Raw genomic sequence first — 15,158 nt, forward strand, 5'->3', positions numbered from 1 at the left:
GAGTGCTTTAGTGGCACAGGCAACATCTTCTACTTTTTTTTTTTTTTTTTTTGAGACAGAGTTTTGCTCTGTCACCCAGGCTAGAGTGCAGTGGCACAATCTCAGCTCACTGCAAGCTCCGCCTCCCAGGTTCACACCATTCTCCTGCCTCAGCCTCCCAAGTAGCTGGGACTACAGGTGCCTGCCACCATGCCCGGCTAATTTTTTGTATTTTTAGTAGAGACGGGGCTCCATCATGTTAGCCAGGATGGTCTCGATCTCCTGACCTCATGATCCACCCGCCTCGGTCTCCCAAAGTGCTGGGATTACAGGTGTGAGCCACTGCGCCCAGTGGCAACATCTTCTAAATATAAAAAATGAGGTAATCTGCTAAGTGTTTAGGGATGTGGCTGAAGACTTAAAGAAAATGAAAACATGTTTACAGTAATAAAAAGTCAGGGTAAAAAGTCAGTAATAGTGAAAAATGTCAGAATGAACTGTACATGTTGCCTTTCAATTTCTGACCACACTGGTGAAATCTGTCTTCTTATCCTTCTCCTTTTGGCATCTCCATTCCCACTTATCTAAAAATAGTTTTGGTCCTTCTATGGAGAAAATTATAAAACATTTATTGAGGGACTCCTAAAGGAGGTCTAAAGTGAAGAAATATGTCATATGCTTATAGATTGTAAGACGCAATACTATAAAAATTTCAATTCTGCCTAAATTGTTCTATAGATTAAATGCAATCTCAATGAAAGCTCAACCTACTTTCCTGTGGAACTTGACAAGCTGACTCTAAATCTGATGTAGAAATACAAAATATCACCCTGTGAGCCGCAATCCAAGGGAGTAACGGTTGGGTGTTTGCCATCTTAGGGAGAAGCTCTCATCCATGGCACACCTGGCATGGGCAAACCCCTTTAATGCACCACACCTGCAGCTTGTGGACAATGGCCTCACGGACCTCCACAGCAGCCCCACAGGACCCACAGGCCCCGCTTACTGCTCTCTTAACCTGGCAGCTGCTGCCTTATAAAAGTACGGTTGTGAATTTGACTCCACGAAGTATTATGCACTGTGTGGTTCTCGTGGGGTCTTAGGTTGTGGTCTGACACACACTGTGGTCATTCCCCTAGGTTTAGTGAAATGCTGTATGCAGGTGGATCCCCAAAAGTACAAGGGCATATTTAATGGATTCTCAGTTACACTTAAGGAGGATGGTGTTCATTGTTTGACTTAAGGACGGGCTCTAACTTTCATTGGTCACTCCATGCAGGGGCTCTGCAAGTTTGGCTTTTATGAAGTCTTTAAAGTCTTGTATAGCAACATACTCCCAGAGCATGTTATCTCTGGTGCACATCACTATACTTGGCTGCCTCTGCCAGTGCTGAATTATTTGCTGTAACTGCCCTATGGAAGCTGGTAAGGTTCAAATTCAAACCCAACCAGGTTAGACCAAGACTTTGAGGGATGCAGCTCCCAAGATGTATAAGGAAGAAGGCCTAAAAACATTCTACAGAGGGGTTGCTCCTCTCTGGATGAGACAGATAGCATATGCCATGATAAGTTTGCCTGCTTTTAAGGTACTGTTGAAGCATTGTACAAGTTTGTGGTTCAGAAGCCCTGCAGTGAATGTTCAAAGGCAGAGGAGCTGGTTGTAACATTTGTAGCAGGTTACATACCTGGAGTGTTTTGTGCAATTGTTTCTCACCCTGATGATTCTGTGGTATTTGTGTTGAATAAAGAAAAAGGTAGCAGTGCTTCTCAAGTTCTCCAGAGACTTGGATTTAAAGGTGTATGGAAGGGACTGTTTGCCTGTATCATTATGACTGGTACTCTGACTGCACTACAGTAGTTTATCTATGATTCTAGATGCCAGAATCTCTGAAGAAGAGGCTTGGGTTAACTCAGCAGATAGATCAAAGCAAATGTGGACTGAATCTGCCTGTTGATCAGTGTTGAAGAAAGTACAAAAGGAACTTTCATATATTTGACAGTGTAGGAAATTGTCTATTCCTGATATTATTACTATAGTACTCTTGCTTAAGTCAAGAATTTCAAATTTACTATTGAAATAAACCCAATTCTTCATGGAAAAAAAATACAAAATATTAAGATAACCAAGACACTCTTAAAAAAAAAAGGAGAACTTGCCCCACCTCATCTTAAGACTTATTGCGGGATCTGGCCAGCAGCCTGCAATGCAACGGGGCTCTTTCTTTGTTCCCAGACGGATCGGCAGGTTGAGAAATAAAAGACAGACACGAAATAGTGAAAGCTGGGTCCAGGGGGGTCACCACCTTCTGGTCCTGCGATGCCGCCAATGCACTGGATATATCAGCATTTATTATTAAGTTTAGTGAGGGCGGGGGCAGGTTAGTGAGGGATTTAGGGTCATTTATGAGGTGAGATGATCACATGGAGATGAAATAATTCTTTAACATAACATCGGTATGCAGAAGTGCAGTATACAGAGATAAGAATTTAAATATAGTGTGTGCGTCAGCAATTTCTAACAGAGCCTTAAAACAGAAACACAGTCTATCCATAATCTATGTTTAGTAAGATACTAATCAGCAATAATAACTGCAGCAAAAGCTGGTTGCAAACAATCAATAGAAACAGGACGTGAAACAACCGGTTAGACCACAAATTCTCAGAAAGGAGTATGCCTTAACCCTAAAGAGACCTAGAAGAGCTGTGGCAAGATAAAGGCGTTTATAACCCTATCTTCTCCATATGAACAGGTGCCCCTCATGTGTCCATTTATAGGCTCTCCACAAGGGTCTCATTCCATTCCCAGAGCTATGAACATCTGCTTTTCTGGGATAGGAATCTTGGTGATGTGAAACCTCCCTGACTGCACATCCGTTTATAGGCTCTCTGCAGGGGGAAGCACATCACGTGCTGTTGGCTCATTTTGGCAGTCCAACCTGACATTGTCTTTACACAGTCTTGCATGCAATTTTGTATTTACAATAATCAGGAGCATTTAATCTTTTATTCCGTAGCAATAGTTTCAGGGGGTCTCCCTACAAAGACTAACATAGACCTAGAGAGAAGATACTGTGGTACTAGTACAGGGATGGACAAATAGGTGAATAGAATGAAAATATCCCAAATTAAGCCCAGCAATATATATATATCTCTCTGATGTATGATACAAGTGACTTTTTCAATCAGTGGAAAAGGGACAGTCTTTTCAAAATATGAAGCTAGAACAATTGGGTATCCATACAGGGAAAAAAAAATGAAATTAGGCCCCTACTTTGTATCACACTACACTCAAAAAATCAGTTCTAGGACAGGCACGGTGGCTCATGTCTGTAATCCCTGTACTTTGGGAGGTGGGCAGATCACCTGAGGTCAGCAGTTCAAAACCAGCCTGGCCAACATGGCGAAACCCCATCTCTACTAAAAATACAAAAATTAGCTGGGCATGGTGGTGGGCGTCTGTAATTCCACACTCAGGAGGCTGAGGCAGGAGAATCATTTGAACCCAGGAGGCGGAGGCTGCAGTGAGCCGAGATCGCGCCACTGCACTCCAGCCTGAGCGACAGAGTGAGACTCCATCTAATCAGTTCTAGGCCAGGCTCAGTGGATTATGACTATAATCCTAACACTTTGGGAGGCCGAGGCAGGAGACCTGCTTGAGCCCAGGAGTTCAAGACCAGACTGGGCAACATGGTGAGATTCCATCTCTACAAATAAAATAAAACACAAAAAAATTAGCTGGTCACGGTGACATACACTTGTGGTCCCAGCTACTTGGGAGTCTGAGGCAGGAGGATCACTTGAGACCAGAAGGTCGAGGCTGCAGTGAGCCATTAATGCATCACTGCACTTCAGCCAGGGCAACAGAACAAGACCCTGTCTCAAAAAAAAAAAAAAAAAAAAAAAAATCCATTCCAAGTGGTTTAAAGACCAAAATGTGAAAGGGCAAAAATGATAAATCTTTTTTTTACATTCTATGTCATTTTATTCCGTAGCAATAGTTTCAGGGGGTCTCCTATGTTAGTAAAAAGACTAACATAGACCTAGAGAGAAGTGCAAGCAAACCTCACCTCGTTTTGCCCTCCTTTGCCCTGCCAAAGACTTTTGATATGTTTTAACATCTCCCTATACATAGGGTCCTTTCCTTTCCTTTTCCTCTTTCCCCCTTTCCCTTTCCTGGGAGTCCAAATGGCCATAAACATATGAAAATATGCCCTACCTTATTAGTAATAAAGGAAATGAAAAATTAAAACTACAATAAGAAAATAATTATACACCCATGGCAAAAATTTTAAGTCTGATAACAGCGAGTATTAATGGGAACAAAAAGCAACAGGACCCTTTATACACTGCTGGCACAACCAGCTGGAAAAGAGTTTGGCATTAATTTAGGGGCAGTGGAAATCCTATGACAATTCTGATATTGGGCAAATACACTAGATAAACTTGTTCATCTGTGCACCAGAAAACATGTACAAGAATGCTTATAGCAGCATAATGTACAAGAATGCTTATACAAGAATGGTTATGTACAAGAAAACATGTACAAGAATGCTTATAGCAGCATAAGCAGGTAAATAAATTCTAGTATATTCATACTACAGAATACCAAACATCAATGAAAATGAAATGACCTCGTGCTCTATACAACGTGGATACATCTCACAAATAATATTGAGGGATAAAAGCAACTCACAAAACAATACATACAAAAATACATATAGCATTATTCCATTTATATCGAGTTCAAAAACGAGCAAAACTAAATTGTTTAAACATACATACATTTCTGGTAAACTGTACATAAGAGTAAAAAAATGCTTATCACAAAAATCTGGATACTGATTATCTCTAAAGGTGAGAGGGAGAGCTGTGATTGGGAAGAACCTCAACAGGTATATGTCTGGAGGTACAGGTAATGTTCCATTTCTTGTCACTAGTGTTTGTTTATAATCATTCTTTAAACAGTACATATATGTTTCATGCATTCTAGTTCATGTCTGATATATCTCACAATAAAAAAATACATTTACAAATTTTAAAGTCCTGGCCAAGCACTGTGGCTCAAGCCTATAATCCCAGCACTTTGTGAGGCTGAGGCGGGAAGACTGAATGAAGCCAGGAGTTCCAGGCCAGCCTTGGCAACATAACGAGACCCCTGTCTCTACAAAATTAAAAATTAAAAAAATTAGCTGGCTATGGTGGCATGCACCTGTAGTCCCAGCTATTCAGGAAGCTGAGGTGGCAGGATCGCTTGGGTCTAGCAGTTTGAGGCTACAGTAGACTATGTACTATGGCCTGAGTGACACTGCAAAATCCTGTTATTAAAAAAAAAAAAAACAACAGATATTACCTAATACGAGAACTAATCTCCCTATATATACAAAAGAGAATTTCTCATCTCTTTCTCCCAAGCCCACCTGTACAAGAGGATTTTTCTCATATATTTCTCCCAAACCAGAAAAAGAGGTAAGATGCTAATTAATATCTTGTTAATAGGGTTAGATGGTCACGTTGCCTTGGCTAACAGAAACATAAACAAGTGAACTAATATGTAATAAAACATTTAAAAGTATAAAGTATTTAATAAATATCAGCTATTATGTTAACCACATATGGCCTTTTCTCTGGGTAAGCTTGCTAAAATTCCAGCTGGATGGCACAGTCACAGATTCTACTGGCTTATGACCTATCACAAGTTTATAACTGTTAAGAGATTAAAAAAACTAAGACTAAATATGAAATGGTGAAGTCAAGAAATATATAGAGACAAATCTCTAAATTTAAAATGTTTTATTTGGGAAGCAAGAATTGTGTTTCAGGGCATACACACAGACTGGGTGGTCTTGGACATGTCTGAAGAACAAAGAGATGACTGAGTTTTATTAGAAAGGGAAATAGTACATGTTATTTTGAAAGCAACCTCACTGGCACCAGAGAAAGTTTTGGGAGTTGGCAAACTCTGATTAGTGAGTGACCATGGTATGTAAAACTGGTCCTAAGAGTCAGGCAAGTCATTTCAGCAACTACAAGGTCAAACTGGTCTCAGGGTTATATTGAGCCATTTCAGTAGCTGGGCTTGTGAAAATATTAATTATTGGAGCAGGTACTGTGTGCTCTGAGAGCTTGTTCCCCCTGGCTTCTCGACTCTGATTTAGTTGGGTATGACAAGAATGAGCCAATATATATAATCAACTTTCATATAAATAATCCCTGGAGAAGAAAAGTGGCCATGCAGCTTTTGTGAGCAAGAACATAATTCTGATCATTAATTCAAGAAATAGCCCTATGAGGCCAGGCGCAGTGGCTCATACCTGTAATCCCCAGCACTTTGGGAGGCTGAGGGGAGCAGATCACCTGAGGTCAGGAGTTCGAGACCAGCCTGACCAATATGGTGAAACCCTGTCTCTACTAAAAATACAAAAAAATTAGCCAGGCATGGTGGCACATGCCTGTAGTCCCAGCTACTCAGGAGGCTGAGGCAGGAGAATCACTTGAACCTGGGAGATGGAGGTTGCAGTGAGCCGAGATTGTGCCACTGCACTCCAGCCTGGGCTACAGAGCAAGACTCCATCTCAAAAAAAAAAGTTATATATATACACACACACACACGTGTGTGTATGTGTGCATATAATACACACACACGTGTATGTATGTATATAATATATACACACATATACACACATATATGTGTATATGTGTGTATATTATATATACACATATATATAGCAACTAATAATTTTCACAAAAACCATTTACAATGTTTCAACCTTTCTGCTTAAAACTGTACTATGAGATGAGCAAACAATCCCACAAGATGATTTGAGACATAAAAAAATAAACAAAAGACAACCTATCCAGCATGAATATCCTATTGACAAACACAATGAAGAATTAAAAATCACAACCCACAGTGTGCCACTTTACCAAGAAATGGAACTGGAATGATTTTGGTAGAGGTAAATGCTTCACAACAGTCTTCTTGTGTAGTATAGTTTAATTGTGGTTGTTTACAACTGCTCTTGCAGGCTAATATTTATGCTGTTTTTTTTTTTTTTTTTTTTTTTGAGACGGAGTCTCGCTCTGTCGCCCAGGCTGGAGTGCAGTGGCCGGATCTCAGCTCACTGCAAGCTCCGCCTCCCGGGTTCCCGCCATTCTCCTGCCTCAGCCTCCCGAGTAGCTGGGACTACAGGCGCCCGCCACCTCGCCCGGCTAGTTTTTTGTATTTCTTAATAGAGACGGGGTTTCACCCTGTTAGCCAGGATGGTCTCGATCTCCTGACCTCGTGATCCGCCCGTCTCGGCCTCCCAAAGTGCTGGGATTACAGGCTTGAGCCACCGCGCCCGGCCTATGCTGTTTTTTTTTTAAGTCATCATTGTAAAAAGGGTAGACCTTTGTAGATTTTTCTAACAATGAAAATATGTAGATACTGGTCTGGTCTCATCATTTAGGCCAATTAATAAAATAATAAATGCATCAAAAAAGTAAAACAAAATCATCATGTGACTAACACAATTCTCCTTGATAAATCAGAGTATTACTCCTCAATAGTGTCTATAAATTTGAATTATTCATAGCTGAAACAATATACAAACAATATAATTAATCAAGCGGTTCAAAAGAAAATTACTCAAATTACCTATTTATCATTTTACATGTAGCAATTACTTTTTAAAAATCCTTTAAATTTTATCTAGGGATAAACACTCACATCGTGGCTAAGTCCCAAAGAACTTCAAAACATTTTTTAAAAATTCATCCCTGAGAAATGAGAGATAGAAAAATATCTTTAAAAACAGAAACAACAGACTTATGCGTTCTTTTAACAATCTCAGCACAGAGTGAGCTACTATTAAGAGTGAGCAAATATTCCAGTCCTGGAGAGTTATTGCCTCTCATGATCTGATTTTTTTTTTCTTTCTTTTTTTTTGTTTTTGAAATAGGGTCTCACTTTGTCACCCAGGTTGCAGTGCAGTGGCCCGATCTCGGCTTACTGCAGTCTGTCTTACTGCAGTCTTTCTTTCTTACTTACTTACTTACTGAGCCTTCCAGGCTCAAGTGATCCTCGTGTCTCAGCTTTTATTCCAATAATGACCTAAATAATAACTTCTGCTAGCATCTCTTCTGAGTCTCTATTTCCTCCATGGATATTCATCCAAATAATAAAAGTAACACAGTTGCAATTGAGTTTACTATTATCAATGGCATTCTCATTACAGTTGTTACAGATTGAATATGGTTCATTAGCTGAGATTTAATTCCTGGCTCCTCCCCAAATCCACCAATTCTCTAGTCTATTATCCAGCCAATGTTCTTGAGGAATCTCTCCTTGTACAGCATGGTGATGGTGCTGACACAGAGCAGGGCTGCCTGCAGCAGTGAGTACAAGGTAAAGGTCACGACCATCCAAGCTCCCCTGAGGTCCAACTGATTCTTCTCTGTTGCCACAAGGGACTTGTCGCCACCATGGCTGGTGCTTTCCTCTCTATTTGTCTTTAATTTAAACCACGGGCAGAATAAACCAAGAGCTCTCCCTACTCAAGAGCATCTCTATTTTGTTTTAATTATAAATAATAAGAAAAAAAAGTCATGTCCTAAGCCAAATTAGACCTCAACACCTTATATCTTTATACAGTCCCAACCCACTGTTATGCCAGAAAGTCACCTCGGACAGTAGTTTCCAAACAAGAACAATTTAGCCCCGATCCCACCCTCACAGGGACATTCAGCAATTTTTTTCTTTTTAAGAGATAGGGTCCTGCTCTGTCACCCAGGCTGGAGTGCAGTGATATGATCATAGCTCATTGCAGCCTTGAACTCCTGTGCTCAAGCAATCCTCCCACCTCGGCCTCCTGGGTAGCTAGAACTATAGGCACCTGCCACTACACCTGGACCATTTGGTGTTGTTTGAAGAAATTTTTGGTTGTCACAACTGAAGAACAGAGGGTTTACTACTAGTATCTAGCTGATAAAGGCTGCCAAACGTCCTATGTACAGAACTACAAATAATTATCTAGCCCCAAACCTCAATAAAGCTGAGGTTGAGAAACCCTGCTTTCAGAGATAAAACTTAGCTCTCTCTATTGTGTAACTCATACTTTATTAACTTAATCACATCTGAACTCAAATTCCAGTAAAGGAAATGAACATTAGGAAAATCTGAATCAGAAGACGTTTGACTTAAAATTACTTTAGCAGGCAATGACAATACAGTATCAAGACTTTTACTTTCCAGTTTGACTTACATAGTCACAATCTACCTCTGAAACTTCAAAATCCATTTTTATTGGACATTATATTTTGGTGGTTTAAAAGTGTGTGGGGGAGAGGCTCTGGAATAAGACAAGGCTGCATTCAAATTCCAGCTCCAACACTTACTAGCTGTAAGAACTTAGGAAAGTCCCCTAACCTTACCAGGATTTAGTTTCCTTGTCTACAATATCATCTATTGTAGACTACTAATAATATCCATCTCAAAGTTTTTTAAGGATTAAATGAAAAATACATTGAAAGCACTGAGCAAATGTATCTAGAATATAATAAATACTAATTTTTTTTTTAATTTGGAGAGCAATTAGTTAAGAGTATGGACTTTTAAAAATCCTTGCTCTTGGCCGGGCTCACACCTGTAATCCCAGCATTTTGGGAGGCCCAGGCAGGTGGATCAGGAGGTCAGGAGTTCAAGATCAATCAGGCCAAGATGGTGAAACCCTGGCTGAGGCAGCAGAATTGCTTGAATCCAGGAGGCGAAGGTTGCAGTGAGCCGAGATTGCACCACTGCACTCCAGCCTGGACAACAAGAGTGAAACTCTGTCTCAAAAAAAAAAAAAAAAAAATTAGTTGGACACAGTGGCAGTCACCTGTAATTCCAGCTACTCAGGAGGTTGAGGCAGAAGAATCACTTGAAACTGGGCAGCAGAGGTTGTAGTGAGCCAAGATCGTGCCACTGCACTCCAGCCTGGGTGACAGGGTGAGACTCTGTCTCAAGAAGAAAGGAAAAAAAAAAAACAAAAAACCCTGCTCTTCTACTTACTGTGTAACTTGAACAAATTATTTCCTGACCTTGAACCACAATTTCTTCTTTTGTGAAATGGGCCTAATACTATCCCTCTTATAGATTGATGAGGACCAATGAGATAAAGTATGTAAAGCACTCAGCATAGTTGGAAAATAGTAAGCGTTTAACATACAGAAGTTATTTTTATTATTAAAGTGGGCCCAGTAAAACCCAATGGCATTTCCCACATATAAAAGCTCTCCCATACACGTCCTGACCTATGCTTTGCCTAATTTTGTGCTATTTGGTCTGGTTAGAAAATAGCTGTTATATTTCTCTTAAAATCTGTTTACTAAGCTAGAAAATACATCACTCTCCCTAGTACTCTGTTAATCAGGAAGGTTTTTAATTTGATCTTTTTGGTATGAATAGTTTAAGATGTATTTTTACTCTGTTTTCACCATAAAATTGCAATTGCCTAGAAGGCCAGAGAAGCAAAATAAGTATGTTTCATATACTAAAGTTTTTAAACTATCTCCTAGTCCCAGTAGCAATTTTACTAAAGTATCAAAATCCAAGAACTCACCTCTAGGCAGGCTCCTGCTATGCTTAGAGTGAATATTGGATTCAGACAACATTCTGTTTCCTTAGCCTTAGCAATTAACACATACCAAAGAAATCCACATTTAATAGTTAATCTCGGGGCTGGGTGTGGTGGCTCACGCCTGTAATCCCAGTACTTTGGGAGGCCGAGGTGGGCGGATCACAAGGTCAGGAGATGGAGACCATCCTGGCTAACATGGTGAAACCCCATCTCTACTAAAAATACAGAAAATTAGCCAGGCATGGTGGCAGGCGCCTGTAGTCCCAGCTACTCAGGAGGCTGAGGCAGGAGAATGGCATGAACCTGGGAGGTGGAGCTTGCAGTGAGCCGATATTGCGCCACTGCACTCCAACCTGGGTGACAGAGCAAGACTCCGTCTCAAAAAAAAAAAAAAAATGTTAATCTCTCAGAATTCGAAGTTATAGCTAAAATAATTACCTAGAAGAAAAGGGAGCTGTATTGACCAAGCCAAAAATATCTCATTGTATCATCATGACAAATTTAAAAGTAATTCATAGAATTATTTCACCATTTATAGGTAACATCTGTTATTTGTTTTGGAGACTAAGTCACTAAAAAGTTCAAATCCAACACAAAGAGAAATCACTCACCTCTGGAGATTTCTGTATATTCTGGAATACAGCACAGGCAATAAGTGAACTTGAACCTATAACACTGAGAGATTTAGAAGATGACTGATCATTAAAGCAGGACAATGAGTGCCATGGTTTTTGTTATTAATTTTGGGATTTTTTTTTTACAGTTTTATTGGCATGATTGATATAAAATAAACTGCATTAAAAAAAATTTTTAAACACGGGGTCTTGCTATGTCAGCCAGGATGGAGTGCAGTGGTGCCAATATAGCTCAACGTAACCTTGAACTCCTGGGCCCCAGTGATCCTCCTGTCTCAGCCTCCTTAATAGCTAGGACTAGAGGTGTGCATCACCACAACTGGCTAATTATTTTATTTTTTGTAGAGGCAGGATCTTGCTATGTTGCCCAGGCTGGTCTCAAACTCCTGGCCTCATGGGATCTTCCCACTTTGGCCTCTCAAGCACTGAGATTGCAGGTGTGAGCCACCATGCCCAGCCCTGCACATATTTTTTTATTTTTATTTTTATTTTTAGAGACAGAGTCTCCTTCTGTCACCCAGGCTAGAGTACAGTGGTATAATCACAGCTCACTGCAGCCTCCAACTCCTGGGCTAAAGTGATCTTCCCACCTCAGTCTCCTGAGTAGCTGGAACTACGGGCATCTGCTACCATGCCCAGCTCATTTTTAAAAAATTTTTTGTAGAGACAGGGTCTCACTATGTTGCCCAGGCTGGTCTCAAACTCCTGGGCTCAGGTCATCCTCCTGCCTTGGCCTCCAAAAATGCTGGGATTACAGGCATGGGTCACCATATCCAGCCAATTTTTTTTTTTTTTTTTTTTTTGAGACGGAGTCTCGCTCTGTCACCCAGGCTGGAGTGCAGTGGCGCGATCTCAGCTCACTGCAAGCTCCGCCTCCTGGGTTTACGCCATTCTCCTGCCTCAGCCTCCCGAGTAGCTGGGACTACAGGCGCCCGCCACCTCGCCCGGCTAGTTTTTTGTATTTTTTAGTAGAGACAGGGTTTCACCGTGTTAGCCAGGATGGTCTCGATCTTCTGACCTCGTGATCCGCCCGTCTCGGCCTCCCAAAGTGCTGGGATTACAGGCTTGAGCCACCGTGCCCGGCCCAGCCAATACTTTTAAACAAATATAGAATGCTTCACAAATCTGCATGTTCTCCTTATCCAGAGGCCATGTCAATCTTTTTTTTTTTTTTTTTAATTTGTTTTGAGATAGGGTCTTGCTCTGTCAACCAGGCTGGAGTGCAGTGGCACAATCACAGCTCCTCCTGAGTAGCTGGAACTACAGGCACATACCACCATGTCCAGCTATTTTTATGGTTTTTTGTTTTCTGTTTTGTTTTGTTTTTTGTAGGGACAGGGTTTCACCATGTTGCCCAGGATGGTCTGAAATTCCTGAGCTCAAGCGATCTGCCCACCTCAGTCTCCCAAAGTGTTGAGATTACAGGTGTGAGCTCAGCCCTGCCTATTTTCTCTGTGTCATTCCAATTTTTAGTATAGATACTGCTTAAGTAAGCACTTTGCTATTGATTTTGCAATTGATCCTGTTGACCAGGTTGTCCACTGATGTTCAGATGTTATCCTTTAATCAGTTTTTTGTTGTTATTGTTGTTAATGTTGTCATTTTATTAGTAAGAAGATATCAACATGATAAAGAACATCATTTCTTTTTAACTAAAGAGTAAAAGCAAATCCCCGAGGGGGAAATGTGGAAAACTACAGAATTGACCAATTGTGCTTATACTAGTTTAGTTATATGAGATTAAATAAACATACCTCAGAGTAGCCATGACAAATTGTATCCACTGTATTGCAGGAAAAACCTAAATAAAACAAGGAAAAAAGAATAAAATTAAACCTTTTACATTGAATATTCAACCTAACTCTATGTTCATTATTAACTATCTACACAGAATAAATTTTCTTCAAAGCCTAATCTCAAAACGTACTACAAGCCTAAGAATGAGTCAAAAGGCTGAATGGGCCCCTGGAAAGACAAGGTGCTCCTTTTTTCCTCTCTTATTTCTGTTTCTCTGGGAAATAGTATGATTTTTTAAAAAATAGAGATGTGGATTAAAAATGACTAAATGAAAAAAGCAAGCTAGCCAGGCACTGTGGCTCATACCTGTAATCCCGACACTTTGAGAGGCTGAGGTAAAAGGATCACTTGAGGCCAGAAGTTTAAGAAAAAAGAAACCTGGGTGAGAAAACTAATAAAAGGAAGAACAAAATGGAGAGGGGGTAGGAAAAATGTCGACAGAGAATACAGAGATGTGTGGAAAGAATAGGTAAGAGAAAAGACAAATACTAGAGTTCACTGATAGGAAGAAAGAGGAAAGAGAATAACAGTAAAACAGAGAAACTGAAGAAAAGTTAGTAGTATGGAGAGAGAGACTGTGAGTGAAAAATGCAGAACAGGAAAGAAGAAAGGGAGAACACAAAGGAAGACAGGGAGAGCTTCTGAGCTTACCAAGTCCCAACTGTCCTCCAGAATGCTAGCCTCTAGTGAAAAGGTCATAAGGACTTCAGTCCCAGCTACCCTTGAGCAGCCGATCCTTCCTAGTCAGGTTCTGAATCCTGAAGCAGTGAACAGGTGGCTCCACCCCTACCCCAGTTGGGCTCCTCCTATACCTAATCCTGCCCTGTACCTTGAGGGCAAGGAGAGAGGTACTGACAAGTGCAGGAGAAAGCCAAACAGAAAGAACGAAAACAGAAAGACCAGGTGACAGGAAAACAAAGTTGTAAGTGGCATTAGGAATTAAAAGGAGCAAGAGGCAGAGTAATAAAAAACAGACAGATACAGAAGGGGCAGGATTGAGAAAAAAAAAATGAGTCATAGTGAAAAGATAAATAGAGCTGCAATAGAGAAATAGAACTAAAAAAAGGGGTAGGGGGAGAAATAAATGGGATAGAAAGGAGGTCTCCCTAAAATTTGCCCTTGTTTAGAGACAGAAGCCTGTGATGGAAAAGAGAGATTGCATATTCACTCAATTAATAAAGTTTTAGTAATACTAGTGAAAAGCTGAGGTGGTTATTAATGTTTGTCATCAATTACATTATTCATTAATACACTGATGCTTAAATATCAACTTTGTGCAAAGCAGTGTGTTATGGAAGATAAAAGGATAAATAAGATACAGACCCAGCCTTCTAACAGCTTATAATATAGTAGGAAAAATGGCCTGAATACCAAAAATTCAAATGATCTGCGCACAGCAAGAATATACCTACACAGAGTAGCATTCAAAGAGGATTTGGAAGAACTGATAAAATTTGGACAAAGACTGGAGGAAAAAAGAGAGCAGAAGGAAGACCATTCATCTGAGTAATTTATCTTTCATCTAGCTATAATTGCATATAGTCTACAACTCCTTATTGATAACAAATTAAATCACTTGCATGACTAGAGTAATTTAAATACATGACTAATTTATTCATATCAGGTTAAAATTACAGTCCAAAGCAAAACAAAAAACAGGCAGATGCAATGTCATGCACCTGTGGTCCTGGCTACTTGGGAGGTGGAGGCAGAAGGGTCTCTTGAGGCCAGGAGTTTGAGGCTGCAGTGTGCTATGACTGTTCCTGTGAACAGTCATTGCACTCCAACCTGGGCAGCACAGCAAAACACCATTTCTAAAACAAAATAAAACACGGCCAGGTGTGCTGGCCCACGCCTGTAATCCCAGCACTTTGGGAGGTCAAGTCGGGTGGATCACTTGAGGTTAGGAATTTGAGACCAGCCTGGCCAACATGGCAAAACCTTGTCTCTACTAAAAATACCAATATTACTCAGGCGGGGTGGCATGCACCTGTAATCCCAGCTACTCGGGAGGCTGAGGCATGAGAATCACTTGAATCCAGGAGGTGGAGGCTGCAGTAAGCCAAGATCATGACACTGCACTCCAGCCTGGATGATAGAGCGAGACTCCATCTCAAAATAATAAACAAATAAAAATAAAACAAAACAG

At 40.5% G+C, this 15,158-nt stretch overlaps 1 protein-coding gene and 2 pseudogenes across 4 annotated transcripts in view; 1 reads left to right on the forward strand and 2 right to left on the reverse strand.

Moving 5' to 3' along the window:
• Positions 1-15,158, reverse strand: part of TMEM116 (transmembrane protein 116) — a 49,318-nt gene that overhangs the window by 22,290 nt on the left and 11,870 nt on the right. For 2 of the 4 annotated variants that reach the window (XM_003907177.3, XM_003907175.3), the window contains exons 2-3: positions 12,967-13,013; positions 11,189-11,252 (exon numbers count right to left, since the gene is read on the reverse strand). In XM_003907177.3, coding sequence (XP_003907226.1) covers positions 11,189-11,252; positions 12,967-12,980 — 78 coding nt within the window. In that variant the 5' untranslated portion in view covers positions 12,981-13,013. Of the gene's footprint in view, positions 1-11,188; positions 11,253-12,966; positions 13,014-13,660; positions 14,730-15,158 lie in introns of those variants that run through there. The other 2 variants (XM_009181748.4, XM_009181745.4) reach the window with 2 other exon arrangements.
• Positions 357-1,870, forward strand: LOC103876066 (annotated as a pseudogene).
• Positions 8,014-9,578, reverse strand: LOC103876063 (annotated as a pseudogene).

This window comes from Papio anubis, chromosome 9 (assembly GCF_008728515.1).
Source record: "Papio anubis isolate 15944 chromosome 9, Panubis1.0, whole genome shotgun sequence".
In the NCBI taxonomy this organism is placed as follows: domain Eukaryota; kingdom Metazoa; phylum Chordata; class Mammalia; order Primates; family Cercopithecidae; genus Papio; species Papio anubis.